A 24687-nucleotide genomic window follows, 5' to 3' on the forward strand; every position below is an offset into this window, starting at 1 on the left:
CACTTATGAAATCCTGGCCCACTGAAACTGTGAGAGATAATAAATGTTTGTCATTTAAAGCCACTAATTTGGTGGGTAATTGGTTATGCAACAATAATATATGTTTAAGGCTTTATAATATTCGATAAAACTATCCTCTATTGTTCTTTTTCAGAGTTTTCCTGACTATTCTCATTTTTTGATATCTATAAGCTTTAGTATTCATTTGGTTAATGTGTGTGTGTGTGGTTTGTATACATAAAGAGAGAAAGAAATTATGTTATAAATTAATTTTAGAAAAATCAACATCTTTGTCTTCCTATCAAAGAAAATGATTTATTTTTCCATCTGTCCAAGTCTTCTTTTGTGTCCTTCATTAGTATGTATTTTAAAGTTTCGTTCATATACTTTCCACATTTATCACTTAGTATTGGTTAGTCTTAGATATTTTTTTAAATGATATCTTTATCCATTTCACACTCTAATGGTTTGGGTCATATAAATAACACCTACTGATGATTTCTGCATATTAAAATAGTTTTCTATTTTAGTGCCGTTACCAAATTATCTCATTTTACAGTAGTTTCTTGGTTGATTTTCTTAGGTTTCCCATATATGCAATTATATCATCTACCAATAGCAGTAATCATTATACCCCAAATATTTCTCTTTTGTCTAATGTATTCTATGGGTCCCAGAATATAAATACCATAAATTCAGAGATTTTTGTTACTTTGTAACCTGCTTTGTTAACAAACAAGCACATGAAATAGTGCTTGGCACAGAGCATATGCCCACTAAATATCTGAAGTAATTAAATGAACTGCATGGACTAGGAGCTCCAGTATAGGGCACCCTGACCTTGTTCCTGACTTTAGTGTGAATGTCTCTGTATTTCCCCATTAAGCTTGATGTTGGCTTTTAGGCTGACTCAAATGTACTATTATCCCATGTTAAATAAGTATGTGCCTATTCTTATTATATTGAGCATTTTTATCTGAAATGGTTTTTTAGTTTTAGCAAATGCACCATTTTTATAATAACAGTAAAATTATTTTTCAAAAATTCTTTCCACATTAAAAGGATTTAAATATTTTAATTCAACAAGTGAAATACAGAAGAACAGTAGCCATAAAACCATGGAGATGGTAATTTAAACAAGAACAGAAAAATGCTTAATTTATACTATTTAAACTTCATCACTACTTAAATTTCACTCATTACTTTAGTATAATATCTCATTTCAGCATCTACAATTTTAACAAATGCTTGGAAAGTTTTTTGTTCAGAAACAGATGCTGGTCTGACAGAAACACATTTAAAAATATTCTTTTTCTGGTCATAGTTTCCAACACACCTATGAACTCGGCCTCTAATCAGTCTTGGAAGTTCACGATCCTGTTTTTAAAAAAATAAATATCAATAAAGTTATTTATTACTTCATTTGAATTTCAGTTTTTTAAATAATATGATCAACTAAATATGAATCACTCCAAAATGCTGTAATTCCCTTACCTCATTTAGGGCCCCACTGTGACAAGACCATAATAGCTAGTCGTAAATGGGTGCCCTGACACAGAAGCCCTTCACTTGGGTAGGGCTTCTTACAAGCTAGTGAGCTGCTTCTTCTTAAAAGACTGAATAATTCCCAATATAATGGCACATGAATATTCACTTCTATTAGACTTCCAGAGTTCTACTATCAGTAGATGACAGACTAGGTAGTTCAGACCAACTTTCCCACTGAAAACAACTAGAACACCTGGATAGAATATTTATTTAAAAATATCCTCATAGACACCAGAGAGATAAAAGGCAGTGAGGAGTTACAGAGACCCCATCTGAGAGAGGATAGGAGTTCAGAATGGGGCCTGATATTTGGGGATGCTTTACCCCCTGAGGTATCTGCTAATTACAGTCAAGGCAATTTGAGAGTCTTAAGAGACTTAGCAGAGCTTCTGACAGCTCATAGGGCTAGAGAAAAAATGGACTCCAGGGTCCCCCAAAGAAAAGAGATTCTGGTAACCACCCCGCCCCCACCCCAGGCTTAGGGTTGGGAGACTCAAAAGGGTTGTGCCCTAATGGGACTAGTGAGCCAGAAAAAGACCAGCCAGCTCCAAATCCTCTCAGTCATGAATAAAATTATTCTGAGATTTCTTTCGCTAAACAGTCATAAAAAGCACTAACTATAAAGGAAAATGTTGATAATTGCTAAAGGACCATATTAAAGTGAAGATTTTCTTTTCCTCAGAAGCCACTCCTAAGCCTGAAAAAGCAAACCACAGAGTATGAGAAGATATTTGCAATGTACATAATAGAGAAAGAACTTGTACTCAGAATAGTTTTTTCAAAAACTCCTATAAATCAATAAGGAAAAAAAATAATTCAACAGAAAAAAATTAGAAGAAGCCTGAACAGATTTTTCAAAAGAAGATATCTAACTGGCCAGTAAACATCAAAAGTGCTGAACCTCATTAGTCACCAGGGAATTGGAGAGAAATGAGATAGCACTAAACTTACCCACTAGAATGGCTAAAATAAAAAACAATGACTACTAAATGTTGATAAGAATGCAGAGAAACTACAACTCTCCTATGCTAATTGTGAGTACGTAAACTGTTACAACCCTTTGGAAAATTCTTTGGCAATAACTACTGTATTAGAACATACAAATGCACTACAATTCAGGAATTTTACTTCTAGGTATATACCCAACAGAAAGGCATGCATGTGCACAACAAGAGACATATATAAGAATGTTCACAGAGTATTATTCATAATAAAAAAAAACCAAGAAACAACCAAGATGCCCACCAACAGTAGAACAGAAAACTAAATTGTGATATATTCATACAAAAGAATATTGTACATAGAAATATAAATAAATGAACTTTAGCTACATGCAGCAACACAGATGAATCTTACGTTGTGTTGAATGAAAGAAACCAGACATAAAACAAGACGTACCACGTGATACTATTTATATAAAATTCAAAAACAGGCAGAATTAATTTATGATATTAAAAGTCACAGTAGTGGTTACTTGTAGGCAGAAAACAAGAGGGAGTGAATGGGAAGAGGCACAAGGATGCTAGGGTGATAGCAATGTTCTATTTCTTAACCTTGGTAATGTTCACTTTGTGATACCTTCATAGAATTGTACAGTTATGATTTGTGCATTTTTCTGTATGTGTTGTATTTTAATAAAAGTTTTTTTTAAAACTTATCAGACTAAAGAAAAATAATAAGCTTTCAAGATATTAGAAAAATTAATAACATGACAGCTACTATTTCTTGATCATCTGCTATGTGTCAGATGCTATACATTCATATATTTTATTATCTAATCTCCAAAACAACCTTTCAAAGTAGGAATTAGTCTCCCCAATTTACAGATTAAAAAACTGATGCTCAAGAAGTTTAAGGAGCTCACTCAAGGTCATACAGCTAATAAATGGTGGAGTACAAATTGGAATCCAAGTGTGATTTCAGAATTAAGCCCAATTTCAGAATTAATGCCAAACTATTTTACAAAGTATGTAAGTCTTATAAAGTTTCCAGCCTCCTTTGTTACCAAGCTCTTCCCTACGTCCCAGCCCACTCTCTCTGCATTCCCCCAAGTTCATAACCACTACCCTTACCCCCATCACTTACTAACTCTACACTCCGGTAATTGTAAACTACTTGCAGTTTCCTGAACAATCCAGGCTCTATCTGAGCTTCATGTCTTTACATGTGCTGCTCCCTCACCTTAGACTGTGTTCCTCCAACCTCTTCCCCCACCTCCCAACACTTTGGCTTAATTCATTAGACCTTAAATATCTAAGACAAGACTACATTCTTCAAAAATCTTCCCCTGATCTGACCCATCCTCCCTATCTACTTCTATAGCACCCTGCACACACCACTTGTCATACCATTTATCATACCGCAGTGTAACATTTATGTTTCCGTCTTTCTACCTGAGATTATAAACTCTTTGAGAGAAAGAGCCATTTACCACTTTTATTCCACTTTGTATCCCCTGCATCTAGCACAGCGCCTGGCATATAGCAGCCCTCCATTTTAGTTGAACAAATAAATAATTTTAAAATCATAATTAAAACCAAACAAAATGTTGAAAGTACCACTAAATCATTAACAGAATTTCTACTACAGTTGAATTATAGCCTGCATTTGTATGTTTTTGTTGGCATAGGCTTTGCAAAGAATACTTAAACAGATACTCACTATTTCATAAAATACACAAGGCAGAGTATTTTTCCCATCTCTCAGAAGAAAAGTCTTTGAACAATATGGGCCAGGTGTAACAGCTGAATCGAGAACAGCTAAGCAACATTGAAATAGAGGGGGAAAAAATCAGTGTTGGTAAAATGCAAATAAAGTTTAACAAAGAGAAGTTGATATTTAAATAGCTATTCCCACACCAACCTCTCATAGTTTTGTTTATACATTGATAAGAAAACATCTTAAGAGGGAAAGATATTTCTGAAACTTTTATTCTAAGGAAAGCAAAATTTCTGGCCCTCTCCAACCTAGGATCAGGTTATATGACAAAGTTTATACAACTGACAATAGCTGGCCATCTGAAGCTTTTTTCTTTGAATGTGTTTGATGGAGTGGTTAAATCCTCAGACCAGTCTACTACATTATAGTAAACAAAATACACAAGTATAACAAATAAACATCATGGTTTAATGAAAAAAAAGCATTGAATTAGAATCAGAAGTCATGCAATTGAGTCTCAGTTCTTCAACTTACTAAATCGAACAACTGTTTAACCTCTTTCAAATCTGTTTCATCTATAAAATTCAAATGATAATTCATGTTTATCTCAAGAAATTACTATCAAATGAGACCATTATTCATTCCATAATAACCATCTATTAGGTACTGATAGTGAACATTTGTTACTTTGAGGTCAGCCTCCATTTCCCCTAATAATACCCAGATTTTCCTTTAGGAAATCTCTCCTATGCCATTCTTAGCCATATGATTTGGATGGGATTTGTCCCCACCCCTAGACCCAGGAGTAACCTGAGACTGATGTAAGCCAGTCAATGTACCCCCTTCCTCAGCTACAGAGCTCAGGGTTGCAGTGATGGGCCTGTTGCCCAGACAGAAATGATGATATGCAAGGGGTCATTTGCTAGTTTCCGGGAAAGAGCAACCAGAAGAAACTATCAAAGAATGTGACTGTGGTATAAGGAAGAATGTGTGGTATAGAGAATTTTGATAATCTTCTTAATGTCATAAGGGAAGAGTCAGAAGCTGCTTGAGAGACCATAATTGGAGCCTCAGGATGAAGCCAACACTAACAGGATAGAAAGATGGCTAAATCTCAAAAACATAATGCTGGATGAAAATGTAAACTCTGTATTTTAAAACACATAAAACAGTAAATAAATATATATAAATTTATGAAATCAGATGTATAGAGTAAAATTATAAAAGCATGGAAAGGAAAGATACCATAGTGATTATCTCTAGAGAAGAAGAAAAATGGATAGCAGTTTTCAAAGATATCTATAACAATAGGTAGGTGGATATTTATTCTCTGTATTTTTCTGTATGTTTAAAATATTTCATAATTTAAATTAAATATTTTATTTAGCCTATGGAAATAAATATGTTTTGAGTCTCTACTTCTTGTTTCTCTCTTCAGTCTAAGTAAAATTAAATTCCAGAAACATTTTACAAAACTCTCCTCCCTTTTAAATATTAATTTAGAAAACAGGCTAATTGTAGGGTGTTTACTCATATCAGTAAAGGATTCTTCACAAATGTTCTTTCAGAATATTTGATTTATAATTTAACTTATATACAAAATTACTACTGGATTTAGTGTAATATAGTAGAAAGAACACTGTTAAGAATAAGACGACTTGGGGTCTAGATCCATTTCTGCTGCTAACTAGCATTATGATTTTTAGTCAAGTCTATTTTAATTATTTGCCCCACTTCCTCACCTACCTCAAGGGTTGGGTTAGATTACTTTTAAGAATCTTTCCATTTTTGACATTATGAATTAGAATTCTTCTACCATGAATAATCAAATACATCTAATGTCACACAAATCTATGACAGATACAGGAACTGAAGAAAATCCTAATAAACCGTAATCTCCTTTTATAAAATGTTATTTTTCTTTAAGATCCCCTAGGTATTCCTATTAACATTCAAAATTATTGTCCAAATGGTATTACTGAAGTATTTTTGAAGTAGTATACCTACCTAATATTTCAAAAAGAAGTACAGTTTTCTGTGCATGTGCACACCAGTACTTCATGCTTTCAATAACTGCAGATATAATTCTTAAAGAATTCTCTTTCTCCTTAAGCTTTAACTGATACAATGATGCTTCCTTCTGAAAAAATGAAAACATGGCATTAGAAAAACCTGTCATTTTTTTCGTCATACTCATTCACTTTTCTATGTAAAGATTCTAGGTCCTTATAATAGGCAAATGTGTAAAATATGTTAAAAGACTATGTAAAATATGTAAAAGGAACTATTGACAATTTTAGTACAGTTACTCCCCTAAATTAAAGGCATCATTAGTACTTTATAAAGGAGGAGAAACTAGAATGCACTTGGAGAAAATTAATCAAGAAGAGGATTATTTTTTTTCTTTTTATCTCTGTTTTATATGGGCATTTATTCAATCATTCATTTGTTGATTCTTTGAATATTTTTAAAGCATCATGTGCCAATCCTGTGATAAACACAGGTGAGTAAAACACAATTCCTTTCCCTAACGTGCTCACACTGAGAGGGAACCCAGACACATTCATTCATTCATTCATTCCAAAAGTATTTATTGGCACCTACTATGTGCCAAACATAGCTAATGAGGAAACAGTACTGAACAAAACAGACAATCTATCTACCTTCAGAGACTGTACAGTCTAATAGGGGATTCAGAAAATAAATACAGAATGTCAAGAATTGCTATATCCTATGCATTAAAAAAAATAAACAGGGTAAAAGGATAAAAAGAGACAGGGATTATTATTTTAAATAGGTTGTTGAGTGAGGACTGAGTGAACAGCAAGTGTAAAAACCTTGAGATGGGAATGTGTTTGGCATTTTTAAAGATCAACTAAAAGGGTGGAATGGCCAAGATGGCAGAGTAGGAAGACCCTGAGCCCACCTCCTCCCATGGGCACACCGAAATTACAACTATTTACAGAGCAATTATTGATGAGAAAAACCAGAAGACTAGCAGATAAGAAATTCTACAACTGAAGATATAAAGAAAGAACCACAACAAGACTGGTAGGAGGGAAGATACAAGGTATAGTCAAGACCCATACCCCCAGGGTGGGCAACCCACAAATGGGAGGTTAATTGCAATCACAGAGCACCAGGACCTGGCCTGCCCACCAGCCTGTTGGACCAGTACTGGCATGCCTCAGGCCAAGAAAGTAGGCAGGCCTACAAGAAAGAGGAAGGAAGGCAGGGAGGGAGGGAGGAAAAGAAAGCCTGATGACATAAGGTCATACAAAAATAAAAGTTGAACTAATTAACTAAAATTTTAAAAGATCAACTAAGAATACAGTGTGCTAAGATACTAATTTTGGGGGGAGGGGGCACCTTCCTTCATGAGGGCAGTGGCATATGCAGGAACACTTGATGGAACACTTTTTTCCAACTACAATTACCTTCCCTCCTCTTCCCATACCTAACGAAGATATGAATGCTTCCTGTTGAGGATTACTGCCATAATGAGCCACTGTTACTAAGGTGACTATCATATCATTCTTGTGTACAAGGAAACAAGGTTAAGAACCACTGTGGAACATGCAATATTAGTCAGATTTCCAGAAAAAAAAATTTACCCCAGATGGCTTATTGAAAAAACTGCTTACAGGTGTATGGGCAGAATAAACATAGGGTACTTAAGCACTCAAAGACTAACAACAATAAGAAACTTCTACCACTCCTAGGCTGAAAGGACAGAGGAGGAAATAAAATTACCAAGCCTGTGAAATCTGGACTTACGGAGGGGCTACATCATGCAGGGACACAGCTACCACCTGAGACACAACACTTAAGTGGCGGGGGGGCGGGGAATGGGACAACCCAACTTCTCTCTCTACCCTTTGATGTCCTGCCTGGGACTTCCACTCCCACTGGCTGACTCCTAACAGAAGCCAGCTAATGGATCCCAGAATGATGCACTATGTAGGACCATTCAGCCTTCCAGAACACAGACAAGGGCAGAGGATAAAGAATCTATTAGACCAGGTGGCGAGCAAGGGAAGATAGCAAACAGCCAGAACATATATGAAAGACATTTACAAAGAATGACTAGAATGAGAGGTGGAGAGAGGAAATAAGGCTGAGGCACAGGTATGGGGAAGAATATAAACCGAAGCAGAGTCATATTAGAGTGCGTTTAGAGAACTGTGAAGAGTCTGAAATGGCTGGAGCATTGAAGAATTAGTGAAATATGGAATACGAAGCTGTAAAAGTAAATAAGACCAGATTACAGAGCAGAAGTCAGCAAACTACGGCCTGCAGGCCAAATCTAATCTGCTGTGTTTTTTGGGTAAATTTTCATTGGAACTCAGCCACACCAATTAATTTATGAATTATCTATGGCTGCTTTTAAGGTACAACAGCAGAGTTGAGTGGTATAGTTGAATACTTGCAAGAGAGACAATATGGCCCATAAAGCCAAAAATATTTACTATCTAACCCTTTACAGAAAAAGTTTGCTGACCCCTATTAAAAAAAAAAAAAGAGTGACATATGAAGAACTTGAAGAATTGCTGCAAGCAATGGATAAACTATCATCATCTCAATAATTAGCAAACAGTGAAATTCAGAACCTGGTAGGAAATTCTAAAGCAACTCTGAAAAGCAGCAGCCATTCACAACCTCTAAGAAAATATTTTGTACACTAACATATACCTACTCCAACAGAACTGGGTATTTGTGCTAATCAAGTAATGCATACCAGGGGAGTGATTTCAAATGCTCTTATCTCTGTAATTTTCTAAATACTTATCTCATTTTTTTAATGTAAATACAAAAATGCAAATAATATTTAAAAGTTTACCTTGAGGGTGTTTTCTTCTGGAAAACCATCCAACATTTTTTTCTTAAATTGATTTTGTTGAAAACTGGGCTTAAATGCCTGTAATGAACTGTTTTTGTCTAGACTTCTCATTGTGGAGCCAGATATTTTTGACGAATGTGTTTGTGTGAGTACTTCACTTTCTCTTTGGTGAGATAAGTTAGTAGATTCAGATACTCTTAAATGTTTCCATTGTTGAGCTCCCAAATTCACTGGACATGAATTTATTCCATTATTTGTCATTAGATTTGTTCTTTTGCACTGAGGCTTAAAATCATTTCTATCCCAAGTTTTTAAAGTGGTATTTTTGTTGCCGTCTCTGTAGCAGAAATAGTTTTGTTTTTTAAATTAGTATTAATTTTGTTTCTATATACTTTTTCTTAAGTGAAAGAAAATTATTAATGAAAATTTGCATTTACGTGGTAATTTGTGGTTTATAAACTATTTTGTAATTACTAAACAGTTAGAAATTCCAAATACATCATCACAACAACCCTATATTATACCTCTCTTGGTGAGGAAACTGAGTCTTGAGGAGGAAGTAACTTGCCCAAAGTCATATAGCAAGTTACTGACAATCCAAAACCCAGAGAATCCTAGTCTCCTAACTCAAAGTCCAGTGCCATAGAGTATATTTCTAAATTATACAAGCCTTTATATGACAGTGGTTATGAACCCTCAGGGGCCACGGCAGTGAAAGCACCAAGTCCTAATCACCAGACCACCAGGGAACTCCCTGCTTCCTTTTTTATACATTTATTTTTAAATTTTCTACAAAGTAAAATTTTCAAAAGTTAAACTATTGCTCATCAGTGATTTTAAATCACAAGGAAAATAGATATAGGCAGGGTAGACAGCTGTTTGATTAGAAATTTTGTACTTTTACTGTGTAGCTTAAAAACTCTACTTATGAATATGTTTCAGCATTTTACTAGCTACATTAACCTAAGTGAGCTGTACCAGTTCATCAGAACATGATGTTAATGAGGCCAAAATCAAAAGTATAATTTCTGAGCAGGCTAGTTAAGAGTTCCACAGGGAAAAACTAGTCTAAGTCACAAATGCTTATTCCTGAATAATTTTCCTAAAAATACCACAAGTACCACAAGCGGGCAAACAATGCAACCCATACCTTGTTAGGGAAAATAATCCAAGAAAACGTTTAAGTTCCCTAGACCAGATTATATGGGACCTGAGGCTTATATAATTTAGGGAGCTTTCGTAAGTAAATTAGGTACAAAATTCAGTATGAAAATAAAGAGAAAAGAAATAACCACAAATAATTTAAAATTATTTTAAGTTGATAAATACCACAAACATCCCAATATCCAGGAAAAACTTATTATCATTAAATAACTGCCTAATACACTCTATAAAATTTTTTCCTACATTAATCACCTCTTCATATGGCAACAATTTTATATTCAACAGAGAGAATAGAAACATAATTTTTTCCTTCCTCATGGCTGTGGAAATTACTTTTATTTTCATAGTTTAGGAAAGTTTCTTTTAGCTTTACAACTCCTTATCGGTAACAATGCATCTGCAACTTTCTCCAATGTTTTCGTTCAGGAGGTGCTCCTAGCCTGGGGAAATGCCTTGATATTTCTGTTTAAAAATTAATTAATTGATTAATGGCTATCTCTGGATCAGTGTGACTATGAATAACTTTCTTCCATTTACTTTTTTTTTCTAGAATGATTATATTATTTTTATAATAAGAACAGTAGGCTATTATAGAAAAAAAATACTTCATCTTCCCTTAAAAGCAATTTATTGAGCTTTCCTGGTGGTGCAGTGGTTAAGAATCCACCTGCCAATGCAGGGGACACAGATTCAAGCCCTGGTCTGGGAAGATCCCACACACCATGGAGCAACTAAGCCCATACGCCACAACTACTGAGCCTGCGCTCTAGAGCCCGTGAGCCACAACTACTGAGTCCACGCATCACAACTACTGAAGTCCTCGTGCCTAGAGCCCGTGCTCCGCAACAAGAGAAGCCACTGCAATGAAAAGCCCACGCACCGCAACCAAGAGTAGCCCCTGCTCCCCGCAACTAGACAAAGCCCACGCACAGCAACAAAGACCCAATGCAGCCAAAAATAAATAAATAAATTTATAAAAACCAATTTATTGATCTATCTAAACCTATTTGCCAGGTTGTGCCCAATTTCCAGTTTCTAAAGTCTTCACCTCTCCTCAACTGAGATTTCTTAACCATCAAGTGCAATCCCAATTTCTCTAAGACCAGTTATTTAATTATAGGAGCTTTAGTATGAAAGCTTGAAGATGTTAAATCAGTTCACCTTGCTTATTGTCTAGTATACTAATTCTGGTAAATTAAACCTATCTTGACAACTTGTCTAATAGCTTAATACCTATAAGAATAGGAGTCTACATTGCTCTTGCAAATTCCATGTTTCAAGAGATTCTAGACAAGGGTTATCAGGTAAAATACAGGATGCCCAGTTAAATTTGAATTTCAAATAAATAACAAATAAGATTTTAGTATAATTATGTCCCAAATATTACATGTGACATATACTAAAAAATTATTTGTCCGTTATCTGAAATTCAAATTTTCCTGGGCATCCTATATTTTTATTTGCTAAATCTTGCAATGTTAGCCTAGATTCTAAACCTAAGCATAGAACCAGTTAAAAGATCTTCAGCAGATTACTAACTGCCTACTTGGGTTTTCAAATGTCTTCTGCTCCTGGATTTTCTGTTGTTATATTCCAACTGTCTGACAGATCATTTATTATTTTAAATTGGAATATCCAATACTGGCTGCCTATCCATATTACAATCCGTTACCTAATTCTCTAATGTCTATCAGAATGCATTTTCTCCTAGCACTTGCAGCTGGAACTATGCCTCCGAGGACCATCTCAAACCACTGAATAGGCCTAGTTTGAAGCAGTGGTACTGAAGAAAGAACTGACTGGTCCTGAGGAAACTAGCATGAGTAATAAAAACAATACTAAATTTTTAAAAATAAAAATACTGTTTTGTTGTATGAACCCCTTTATTAAAAGTTTCCCCCTTTTTAAAAAATATGGTATCTTCATCTACTAAAAGTGAAGGTTAGGGCTTCCCTGGTGGCGCAGTGGTTGCGAGTCCGCCTGCCAATGCAGGGGACGTGGGTTCGTGCCCCGTTCTGGGAAGATCCCACATGCCGCGGAGCGGCTGGGTCCGTGAGCCATGGCCGCTGAGCCTGCGCGTCCGGAGCCTGTGCTCCGCAACGGGAGAGGCCACAACAGTGAGAAGACCGCTTACCGCAAAAAAAAAAAAAAAAAAAGTGAAGGTTATGTTAACTTCACAGGGTTGTTTTAAGGATCATTAAAATAACATAACAAAGCACTAACTAATGAGTGATATATGATCTGGGGTTGGGGTTGTTTTCCAATACTTTGTTTCCAAAATTATTTCTTTCAGTAGTTTGCCACTTACCCAAAAATACTAAAGTCCAACCTAAAAAAAATAATCCATGTCCTTTATCTATTCATTTTTTTCGTATTATTTAGACATTAAACTTAAGATATTTCTGGCAATGACCCAAAAGTACCCTCACCATCTTTTTTTTTTTTTTTTAATAAATTTATTTGTTTTTGGCTGCATTGGGTCTTCGTTGCTGTGCGCAGGCTTTCTCTAGTTGTGGTGAGCGGGGGCTACTCTTCGTTGCGGTGTGCGGGCCTCTCATTGTTGTGGCTTCTCTTGTTGCGGAGCACAGGCTCTGGGCGTGAGGGCTTCAGTAGTTGTGGCTCGCGGGCTCCTGAGCGCAGGCTCAGTAGTTGTGGCGCACGGGCTTAGTTGCTCCGCGGCATGTGGGATCCTCCCGGGCCAGGGCTTGAACCCGCATCTCCTAGCATTGACAGGCGGACTCTTAATCACTGCGCCACCAGGGAAGCCCTACCCTCACCATCTTAACATATGCTTATGATTTCATTCTCTGTCTTTCTTTCTTATTCCATCCTATTTACCTGGGAGCTGATTATCTTATTGGGGTAAGGCTCAGCATTCTATTTGGTTCTCAATACCTAAATATATCTGACATTTTTTTTCATTTATTTTTTTTAACATCTTTATTGGCGTATAATTGCTTTACAATGGTGTGTTAGTTTCTGCTTTATAACAAAGTGAATCAGCTATACATATACATATATCCCCATATCTCCTCCCTCTTGTATCTCCCTCCCACCCTCCCTATCCCACCCCTCTAGGTGGTCACAAAGCACCGAACTGATATCCATGTGCTATGCGCCTGCTTCCTACTAGCTATCTATTTTACAGTTGGTAGTACACTTAGATACAGTTATTCTTGACTCTTTAACTATTGTCAATTAGATCATTAATAATCCACAGCAAAATCATAAATTCATGGTGATATTTACAAAAATTTCATTATAACATGAAGTATTCTTTGAAAATATAATCACTGCCAAATTTACCTATTTTTAAAGTTATATATGGCATGTTCTCTTCTTTTATAAAACACAGCTAATATCACTATAGTTAGTTATTAAGTATATAAATTTCCTAAATATAATTCTGTTTAAAAAAGGAAGAATAGATAGAGGAGGAGGGAAGGGACTAAAGGAGGAGATGGGAAGGAGAAGTATGAATAGAGTAAGAAAAATCATAAGTAGACTCACCTCCAACCACTCTTGCTTCTTTCAGCATTTAATTGAATAGATTTAGACACAGAATCTTGACTTCTCAGGGGATGAGAAACTGAATGTGGTATTTGCCTTTCAAGGAAATACGTCTTATTAACTATTAATAATTTGTTCCCCAATTGAGAAATATAAAAATATAAAATATATATAGAAGAATAACATCAGTCTGTAACAGACACATACATTCATTGGTATATATTTTTCCACATACCCTGTGTTCACTGTTTTCGTTAAAGGAGGCAGCTCTGGATTCATAGCTTCCCAGGCCCAATCTCAAAAGATACAAGTAATATAGGTAAGAGTAAGATAGGGAGCATTTTTTGAAATAATTCTTTCATATTTATTTAATATATGGGGGGAGGCAGTTGAAAGTTTGAAGGAGAAAAGGACTTGAATATATGGACATGTTCTTCAATAGTACTTTGTTGTGGAATTTGTCATAGGCTGCCTTATTAATTTTTTAGATGTCTTTCTTTCCCACTGTATTCTAAGCAAGGTAATAGTTTAATCTGTATCTCTTCCACAGTCAATCCTAGTATAGCACCTTGTATTTTGTAACATAAATTCAGTGTAATCAATGTTTCTTAATCCCAACCCACAGCAAGAAATACATCGAAACCCGGAATATATACAGGCATGGTGTGCATGTGTGTGCGCGCACGTGTGTGTCTGAGGGAGAATATAACAATTTTACTATCAATTCTTATTCTTACTATATGATATACTGACACTTTCTATTCTATTCTTTTCTATTTTATTCTCTTCTATTTATTTTTTAAAAGGTTGGTTATTTCCTAACCTACTAATGGATCAATAAAAAAAATTTGAAAAACACTGATCTAGTCCTATCTCTTGCCCAATATAAGAATCTTGTTATATCTCTGACAGATAGTAATCCTGGTCAGAGTTTGAAAAGTTCAGTACTTAGGAGAATGCACACTTCCCTATGGAACAACTCAAATTGTGATTTTTCAAGATCATCTATCATTCATACTACTTATAAAAATATTTTAAATAGTAGAGAACTTTTTAAATGACAGAAGATGACCACTTATGCAGCATATCCATGTGAATTTTTAATTTTTTATCCATAAAAATGAGAATAATATGAAATTCATACTTCCAATTCCTCAAATGTGGAAGAAAACAAAATAACTATAGATGTAAAAGTAGATTAAGGTCTATGGTTGCACAAGGATTTTTAAATTCTAGTTGCATAAAATCCTATTAAAGATTTTTAAGTGTGCCCCCCCAAAAATGTAAATGTATATAACCAGCATGTACCAAGTATATTTCAGACTGTCTGACTGTCCATGCCTTCTTCCATAGAGAAGTAAAAAGTAAGCAAACATTAAGACCTTTCAGCACAAACCACCACAGCTAATTGTTTCAGATATGAGAGGCTAACCATAAAGATAAATTAGGATTTCAGTGACCGCATTTAATATGAGCTGAAGCAGAGGCTCTCTGTCTCTAGATTTTGAATCAAGAGAAACAGAGGACAGCCAATGATGGACCCTGAGAACTAGAACTAAAAGGTTATGTTAACACCAAGCAAAAGCAATTTAGTTCACACGCCAGTCAAAGCTATAAGGAAGCCAATGGGATGAAAGAGTGAAAAGCCAATAAATGAAAAATGGCAAAAATTATGTAAGAAGAGAAAAAAGACTAGGGGCAAGCACTAGAAATTCCTGGGCTTCTACCCTTCCTAAGGTCTACTTTCTTCCATTTTTCCCGTGTTCCCATTCACACTTATCCTTGAGTTTCTCCATTCTTTATCACCAACTATCACCAAATTTTTATAACTCAAGGAACTTGAGTTTCTCCATTCTTTATCACCAAATGTTTAAGTCACAATATCTATACGTGTTTTGAAAGAGAAAAAAAAACCTTTACAATATAGGTTACTACTTCATTAGAACAAAGGCTCCAGATTTAAGATACTCCATTTAAATGCTAAGACACTCTTGTAGACAAGGAAACTCAAACTACTATACTGGAATGTTCAGAAAGAACCAAGTAATCCCTATAATTGGATACTGGAAAGAAGAAAAAAATAAACTTTCTATTTCCATTATAATAAAATAGAAATGGTAATTTTCTATAATCCTATTTCTTATTTTCTGAAAATTTTCACCTTATTTTCTTACCTGTTGGTAGAGGAGGGAAATCATAACTGTCAGAAGCAGTACTGATACCTGGATCATTTTTAAGTGGATTGGATGTTAATGGCTGTCTATTCCTCTTTTTCTGATTGAACAGTGGTACAGGCAAACAGCCTAAATTGAATGTACCGATAAATAAGTACATAATAGGCAAATAGTCAGATCTAGTTATAGACTAATTACTAGTATATAATAATTCACGATTTGAATTTGTCTGCTTCTATACATTAATTTTATATTTATTAAAGATATATTTCTATAGATTTGGAATTTTTTTACACTCTTTTTAAGATCCTGAATAGCCTTGTTTGTCTCTCTAAAAACTCCTTTCTTGTTCTATGTTGACACTGCCTTAATTCCTCTTGTTTGGCAGTAATTCCCATCTCCTCCCTCATCCCCCTACCCTTTCCAAATCCACTTTTTGTTTTCCTTACTTCCCTCCTGTGCTTGCTTATCACCATATCAACTGGAGGGGACACTTCAAGTACAATAGAGGTAAGGGAGAACCAAAATTTGACCCATTTTGCTTTCCAAAACCCTAACCACTCTCTGACTATGGTAGCATACCCTTTAAGGCCATGGTTCTCAAACTCTACTTTGACTAAGATTTATCTGTGGTTATGCTTAACATGCCAGTTTTTAGACCCCACCCTCACAGATTTTATTTCAATCGACTTGCTTTGGAAACCAAAACTCTGCAATTTCAACAAGAACTCCAGGTGTCTGTAATGCATATTTTCTGTGGATCATTTTGAGAATGCCTTAGAGTGATAGTAATAAATCCAAATGAGAATAAATACTACTCCAAACCCTCCAGTTGAGGGACCTGGGATCTCAAGTCAGGTCAAAAGTCAGAACACTAAAACTAGAAGGGATCTCAGAGGAAAAAGAAAAAGCTTACACATTGCCACAGTGAAAGAACCTAGATAGGGCCCACACTTCCTAACTCTCAGTTCAGATATCTTGCCACTATACCATGCTCTAGTTGGTCCATCAACACTTACACTTACATGAGCATATAGATTCTGGTAACTGTCTGATGAACGGCTGGGAAAATGATGTGGGCTCAGACTGTCTGAATTTGAATTACAACTTCAAAGCATGTTTCAATTAAAATTTAAAGTACAAACTACGGCTGTTTCCTTAAACTCATTGTGCCAATATGGCATATAGTGAGAGGCAGAATAATATAGTGATTAAAAGAATGGAGTCTAGGTTCAAATCCTGGCTCTTCCACTTCATAAATTACTTATTTAACCTCTTTGTGCCTTTGTTTCTCATCTAGAAAACAGGGATGACAATAATAACTCTCTCAGAGTAAATAAATTAACATAAAATTAAATGCCCAGAATACAGTACACCCCCCATAAATAATAGCTATTATTATCTTCATTGTGCATTATCATCATTCCTTTAGTTCTCTTCATTCTTGTCCTCTGTCCTTATACTAACAAATTGGAAAGCAGAAATGTCAAGGGAAGCTATTAGGGAAACAGAAGCACTTCTGAAAATATTTTAAATAGTCACAAATAAAAATTAAAATATTATTAATTTCATTATTTTCAGCTTACAAAGCACAAAACAACTCAAGCACATGGGATTTGTAGAAAGAATACAAGAGTAAATCCAGGAAAATCTGATTTTACTTCCACCTAAGCCACTAAGTGTTTCGTAAGTTATTTTACTTCCTTCGACCTAAAAAGTAAAGAGGCTAGACTATATGTTCATTGTTTTTAAAAGTTCCTTCCAAAATGTTGCATCTATATACTATACAAGGTTTACATAGTATATACAAACTATAGAAATTTTAAAAATAAAAGTCAGTCAATACCTGCTGTATTTCGAGTTGAATTTTCATTTATGTTTCTCTTCATTTCCTTCGATATCAAAGTCTATAATTTTTTCTTTAGCGCTCCAACTTTACAACATGAAGTTGTTCGACTAAACCTTCAAAGAAAGAAATTTATACCTTGTATTGTATCAACATCAAAATCAAGTTCTCAGCCTAGTAATTACTGAAATTATGGTTTAAACCTATGGTTTCAAACCCGATAATGTAAACTCTCTGCCAGACTCTTTTGCTTTCTGAGTAAGAATTTACAGCATAGCCCATTTTTCCAAATCTGTTTGAAATAAGACTAGTGTGGCTATAATCTTGCTTCCTAAACATCTGTGGATTTTCACAGAGTCTACATAATTTATCTCAGAATCAAGGATCCACAGTGAGAATAATTCTGAACCAGATCTACAAAGAGGGAGAGGGACTACAACACTGGCAAACACACTTACAAGGCCAGGGAGGAAACATACACAATTGAACTAGCCATGTGAGAACGTATTCTGTGTCTCACTTTTAAAACACTGTGCAGATCATCTGCTTTGGCCATTAGTTTGAGATCCCTGGATTACATAAAGCCAAAGACTAAGGCCTCACTTAATATCCAGAATAATTGTACTGATAAGTTTCCCCTCCGTTTCTATAACTTAAACAAGTGAAATAAGATTTTTTTGTTTTTTCTTTTACCACAGAATTTCTGTTGTAGTTTTTTCCATGTTTAGCCTCTTATATTTTGATCCCAATTTAATTCAATGAATACTTGCCTATTTCATGAAAAGGTAAGATTCAAATCTAAATAAGATCATTTCTGCTCCCAAGTTCTCTGCCCCATGAGACAAACAGACACGAACACCACTGAGTAACAATGCAAATCATACTGAGGTACATATTAATTTCCAAATATCGTTTCTAGAAATAAAACTTGGGAAACGTGAGGTCAGGGGCTGCCCCTGCTTTGTTTCCACAGATTGGTCTTGAACCTGGATATAGTATGCCCTTTAGAAAATATTCTTGATGCCGTTCTAGGAACCAAAACAGGTTATGTGACCTTTTCTCAGCCCAGAAATACCAACGCAACACACATCCTGAGCTTAGAGGGGGACGACAAGAGACTCAGGCAAACAAAAGCGCCACATCCTCCCCTGGACCACTGACCCTGGGGGCAGGGGCCCTGAGGTGCCCCCCACTCCGGCTTCCCACTGGACCCTAATTACATTAAGGCGGGTGGTGACATCGATGTGCAGAAAGTTTGCTCAATGCGCACACACGCACACACCCTGCCCCAAAGACCGTTGCCTCAGAAGGAGGCCGTCGGGCCTACTTGGGGAAAAAACATCAAGCTCCAGTCAGGGCTCACGTTCTCTCCCAATGAGCTCTCCTGACCCAGGGATCGCGGCAGTTTGGTAACTAGGGCCCACACAGACTCTTTCCCTCCTTGGCCCTCCTGTCATACGACACGCAACTTTAACCTTCAGGTTCCTCGCCTCCGTCAACCGCCACCGCGTCAGCCACCACCAGCCGCCTTCCCGCCGCCGAAAAGACGCGGAAGTCGTGCTCTGCGCATGCACGGCGCCGCCGCGCACGACCGTCGGCGCAGGCGCAGAGGCCACCACCTGGGGGCTCGGCGCCGTGTCGTCGTCACTTCTGTGGACAAAGAGGGAAAGACACGCACCCCTTTTCCCTGGCATGGAAACATGAACGCGCCTCACCTTGCGTTCTCATACTGTTGGGTACACTCCCTTTGGAGTTTTGCCCAGAGAGGGACAAGCCTGCTCAGCCAACCTTCGCCCCAGCTTCATCAGGAAGTTAGGCCAGAGCTGGTCGCCCAACCCCGTTCCCACACTCAAAAGTCATTTCTTAGGTTTAGACGTCAGTTTGCGAGATGCTGGTGGCACCCCAGAGTGTGCCTAGAATAGGGTAACTCAAAGGCCACAGGCCTCGGGCTTCCCTGGTGGTGCAGTGGTTGGGAGTCTGCCTGCCAATGCAGGGGACACAGGTTCGTGCCCCGGTCCGGGAAGATCCCACATGCCGCGGAGCGGCTGGGCCCGTGAGCCCTGGCTGCTGACCCTGCGCGTCCGGAGCTTGTGCTCCGCAACGGGAGAGGCCACAACAGTGAGAGGCCCGCGTACCGCAAAAAAAAAAAAAAAAAAAAAAAAAAGCCACAGGCCTCAAAGCCAGGCCAGAGGGGTCTTTCTTGGTCTGGCTGAGAGTCTGAGTGAGGTCAAGCAGACGGGGCATTGGAGTCGCCAGGAGGCTGGGAGAGCTAGCCTGGGTTTAGATGACAGTCCCGCAAGGCCAAGCGTGGTCAGGAAGGCAGGGCCAGTGCTGCACAAGCTCGGGAAGAGAAGGAGTACATACCTTAAAGACCTAGGACCCTGGAGAGGAAAGGGAAGGTGCAGTGACCTGGGCTCTGGCCCTCGACCATTGGACTGCCCCTCTCTGGCCCTTTGATCTCCGGCACGTTACCCCCGCTAAACCTACATTTCCTTCCTCAGTAAAATAGCAATAATAATACTTAATTGCCCTGAAGATGCTAAAAGAGAAAATGAACAGTTCTGACACACAGTAAATGCTCAATAAATGTTAGCCCTTATTTAATAACAGTAGCTGCCATTTATTGAGTACTTACTGGAGGCCAGGAATAATAATTCTACTTCTGTCTGGGTTCAAAGCCCATTTTTTGTTGTTACCCTACCTTCTGACCATTTGAAGACTGGGGTAGGTGAAGGGAAGAGTTATGAAGGGACCCAGAGATAAAGGGAATGTTGTTAGTGAAGTCCTAAGACTATGAGATCATGAGACTTATTAGTAGTTTCTTTGAAGATTAGGCCAAATAAAAGAGAATGTTGGAAGATAGGATTAGAGGTAAATTGAGACCAGATAATAAAAGATCTTGAATGCCAAACTAAGGGATAAGTCTGAAGGAATAAGGTCTTCGTTTAATTTGGAAAAGAGAAGACTTCACACAATAAAATGTCTGAAAAAACTTGTCTTCATGGTTCCAGAGAGGAGATTTTTTAAAAAATGAGTAAAAACTTCAAGGAAGCAGATTTTGACCTGATATATACATATGTACACACACACATATGTAACACCATCTACCCCCCAAAATAGATTTCTCATTGAAAGAAAAAGACTTTAAACCCACTATGAGAAACATCCTGAGCTACATCTGTAAGGACTGCAGAAGTGGAATCTTTGCTAGCAGTTTATAAACCTAGCTGTTCTATCACTATCTTGTTCTGATTATCATTTATTTATTTCCACCTAGAAAGTTATTCTGGATGGATGACAGCTATAGGACCACAGGGGAAGAAAAAATTAAAATAGTAATAGTAGTTTGATTACATGACTGCTGGACAACCACACTGTGTATGAGATGCTTTATGTGTCGTATTGGAGAGAAAACCCTCTCATCCCCCAATCATACTATTTTGGAAACAACTCTGCCTTGAATTTGTTTCCTACAAATTTTCTGACATTGATCAATTGGACAGCCATGACTATGAAAAATTTATTCTCCCTTTGTTTTAAAGTATATTATTTTACTAATAAATCAGGCACCAACATCCCTACAAAACATTTGTAGTACTGGAAGTCAGGCTTATTTTTTTTAAGTCCTTCAAAACATTAAATATTCAACCTAATTGTGAGATAGTGACAACTAGAAAGGGTCTCACTTTGTATACTATGAGTTCTCTGAATTCTCGGAAAGGACTAGACTAATAAGAATTTGTATTTTTTGTAGGGTGTGCTTTGGGAAACAGGGAGTTAAAAATCTTTCGGAAGTTAACTTGGTATAAGAGTATGAAAAGCCTCTGTTGCTCTAGTTCTAAGGAAATGCTCTCCTTTTTTTCTAATAAAGCTTTCCGCAGAAGACAAACTCTGTACACAATAAACAGGGTAAGTATAGGACAGAATTACTACAATTCATTAACTCTGAAAAAAGTTATTCATTTTGATATGTAAGGGAGACTTTATTTATGAATGTTAGATGTGCTTCAGAGTGCTGTTCTGTTAAAATTCCATAAAACAAGCCTCGAAATGCAAGTCATTTGTGCCAGCTCCAAGTACATAGCTGAAGCAGCATTTCCAGAGAGACTAGGGCAAAGGACAGAGCTAACCACAAATTGGCAGAAAAGAAACAAACATAATCGAGTGTTAATAATTCACCATAGTTACTGCTCTTAAAACCAAAGTAACTAAACAATACGACTGTCATCTGTTTACATTTATGCTTGTTTTCTGCATCTCTACAATGAAGTGTTCAGTGTACACGGATGTGGGCAGAAAATCAAAGGCTGCAGGGCTTTATCTGAAATTAGAACAGTAATTTTAATGTGTACGTTTTGATTTTATTATTATGCTTTCTCTATCTCTGCATTATAATCTCTTAAAGGAAGAACACAGGTATTGGTTTATTAAATATTTTGAAGCATTCACATTTTATATTTCCATCATGTGTTTGTTTGTAAGCTTGTTTGTTTCCTGAGCACATTGTAGTGACTGTTCATGTGAATTCGGAAAGAGCAAAATTAGAACTTTGGGGAAAGCCAAAAATAACAGGGAACACCCTTTTGTTCTGTGAAAAACACTGGACTTAGATTCAGCAAACCTAGATCTCAGGCCTAGTTTTCTCCTGGAAGCTTGGGAAATTTAACAAGTTATTTAACCTCTTTTTTCTCTACCTCTGCAATGGGGATGTCAATACCTAACCCATCCTATCTCATAAAGTGGATATGTGAATAAACTGAGATAACGTATGCGGAAAAACATTATAAATTGAACTACTCTGCAGTTGTAATGAATTACTCTTGTCATACCCCTTTCAAACAATCTCCCATTACTAGCACATAGTGTTTTCAGTACTTGAACATGTTTGACTTTCTGGATGATTGAGCATGAAATCAAATCGGATTTGGCTCAGAGTCATTTCTGCAAAGGGATGTAATCATCTTAGTACAGTATTCTGGATAGTTTCCCCTAATAAGACCCCCTCTTGAGTAACACATTCCAGTGGAGAGTCTCTGTTGCCAGTAAATTAAGCTTTGTCCATATAAACTCATATAATCTGGTTCGTATATATAGCATGCCCCAAGACATTTTCAGGCATTACAAAGTCTTGAAAATTACTAACAGTTGTTTTTCCTTTAGTATTTGGGCAAAAAGTGAGGAAGATCCCTAAGCAAGTCGACTTAGAATTACTAATAACTTCATGAGAAAGAAATGAAAGCATGTTTCAAAGTAGCTTTTTAAGACCCAGTGACCATTGATTTGGTTCTTGCATCTCTGACCATGAAAAAGCATTCTGAAAGAAAGGATAGTGGTTCCAGAGGAGGTCTCTGAAGATCTGCCATTGGCTGTTTATAGAGATGAAATTCAAATGCCCTCAGATGATAAAAAAGGGCCTGAACTCGTTTCAGAGAAGAAATGGTTTAAAGTGGAAACATAAATATTGAATAATAACAGGCATACTATAGACCTTTTCTTTATTTTTTATAGTTTTGAGGATAAGAAAAGTGTAATCTATTTTTACTACTACAAATAGTCATGAAAGCACCATTAGATGACATTCTAGCTGAAGAGAAAACAGAAGTTTTGCATTAGTGTGAGATGTTAATTTATTATTGCATTTAGGTCTGCCGACCATTTGAGGGAGTTAGAAGTTAAACAGCTGTATCTCTAGTTGATCTCTGCATATTTTAATCCAAATATGGTAAAGGGCAGGGCTAAATAAGGGAGTGTTCTTATAATAAACAGGGCTCAGAACTTGTACCAGAAAATTAAAATACACTCCACTCAAGTTCTCGCGTGGTTAACTTTGCACTTTGGTTAAAGTTTCATTTAGATTTAAATTTCTAAACTTTGCTTACAAAATTAAGTTTTCTTTGATCTCCTCTCTTCTGAATTGCAGAAATCAGATAAAACTACTTGATAAAATGATTTCCTGTCACGCTGCTGAAGATCCTATTAAAAAGGTTGCTATCTTTGGAGGAACTCATGGGAATGAACTAACAGGAGTATTCCTAGTCAAGCACTGGCTGCAGAACGGCACTGAGATTCAGAGAACAGGGCTGGAAGTAAAACCATTTATTACCAACCCAAGAGCAGTGAAGGAGTGCACCAGATATATTGACTGTGACCTGAATCGAGTTTTTGGACCTGAAAATCTTGGGTAAGACTATATGTTGTGTTGTGTGTGTATGCATGCACACGTGTGTGGATGTGGATGTGTCTGAAAAGTAGTGTGTGTGAGAGCATATGTATATATGTTTGATATTCATGTTTGTACATATAGTCGCTCTTGTGAATAAGATCACTTTCACTTTTGTTATACGCCATTATGAATTACTCAGTTCTCTAAACTGGGCATTCATGGGCTCTTTTATAAACTTTTATAACCATCAGACTGTTCTTAACTGATGTTGTTTTTAAATGTATTCTACACAGACTGAGACAACAAATAACAAAGGTTTTTATTTTTAAGTCGTATCTTTAAAGAAGCAGATTTAATAGTCTTTTGCATTAAATGAATGTTTGGCCACTATGCTTGGTTACATATTTGTTAGCTTCTAGGTGATTTACTACTATGTGTTTTGCAACTATGTTTATGGTAGTGCAGAAAGTTCTAGTTAAGAAAAGTGTAATGTTTCAGTGAATATTTGTTTAATGAAAGAGTGAATAAATGTCTATCATCAGAAAACATTAGACTGCTCTGTGATCTGAGGAGTAGATGTACTACCTTCAGTAATGGATTACTAAGACCTGAATTTTCTGAATTTAAATTACTGCTGATGATACATTGCATACAGTGTATGCAATCATAAATTTGCCTTTTTTTTACATCATTAGAGCTACCGCTGTAGATATATAGGCTTCTAAGCTTTTTACCACTTCTTTCTTTCATTTACATAAAACTATTATTAAATACCTACTCTTCA

The 24687-nt window shown here is 36.5% G+C and overlaps 2 protein-coding genes across 8 annotated transcripts in view; one reads left to right on the forward strand and one right to left on the reverse strand.

Moving 5' to 3' along the window:
* ASPA (aspartoacylase) overlaps nucleotides 1-24687 on the forward strand; it is a 57156-nt gene that overhangs the window by 13429 nt on the left and 19040 nt on the right. For 2 of the 7 annotated variants that reach the window (XM_070044469.1, XM_070044470.1), the window contains one exon: nucleotides 17476-17562. Coding sequence is in view for 5 of the 7 variants with exons in the window: in XM_060290559.2 (XP_060146542.1) it covers nucleotides 23686-23921 (236 nt within the window). In the remaining 2 variants the exon portion in view is untranslated. Of the gene's footprint in view, nucleotides 1-17475; nucleotides 17563-21544; nucleotides 21650-23512; nucleotides 23922-24687 lie in introns of those variants that run through there. The other 5 variants (XM_060290559.2, XM_060290560.2, XM_030861776.2 and 2 more) reach the window with 3 other exon arrangements.
* Nucleotides 1065-19256, reverse strand: SPATA22 (spermatogenesis associated 22). The gene is made up of 9 exons (XM_070044471.1): nucleotides 19216-19256; nucleotides 17741-17856; nucleotides 15895-16023; nucleotides 13956-14016; nucleotides 13721-13816; nucleotides 9047-9383; nucleotides 6214-6346; nucleotides 4210-4307; nucleotides 1065-1377 (listed from the first exon to the last, which is right to left on the reverse strand). The coding sequence occupies exons 2-9, from the start codon at nucleotides 17781-17783 to the stop codon at nucleotides 1186-1188; spliced, it is 1089 nt and encodes a 362-aa protein (XP_069900572.1). The 5' UTR covers nucleotides 17784-17856; nucleotides 19216-19256; the 3' UTR covers nucleotides 1065-1185.

The sequence above is a fragment of the Globicephala melas genome, chromosome 20 (genome assembly GCF_963455315.2).
Source record: "Globicephala melas chromosome 20, mGloMel1.2, whole genome shotgun sequence".
Taxonomy (NCBI): domain Eukaryota; kingdom Metazoa; phylum Chordata; class Mammalia; order Artiodactyla; family Delphinidae; genus Globicephala; species Globicephala melas.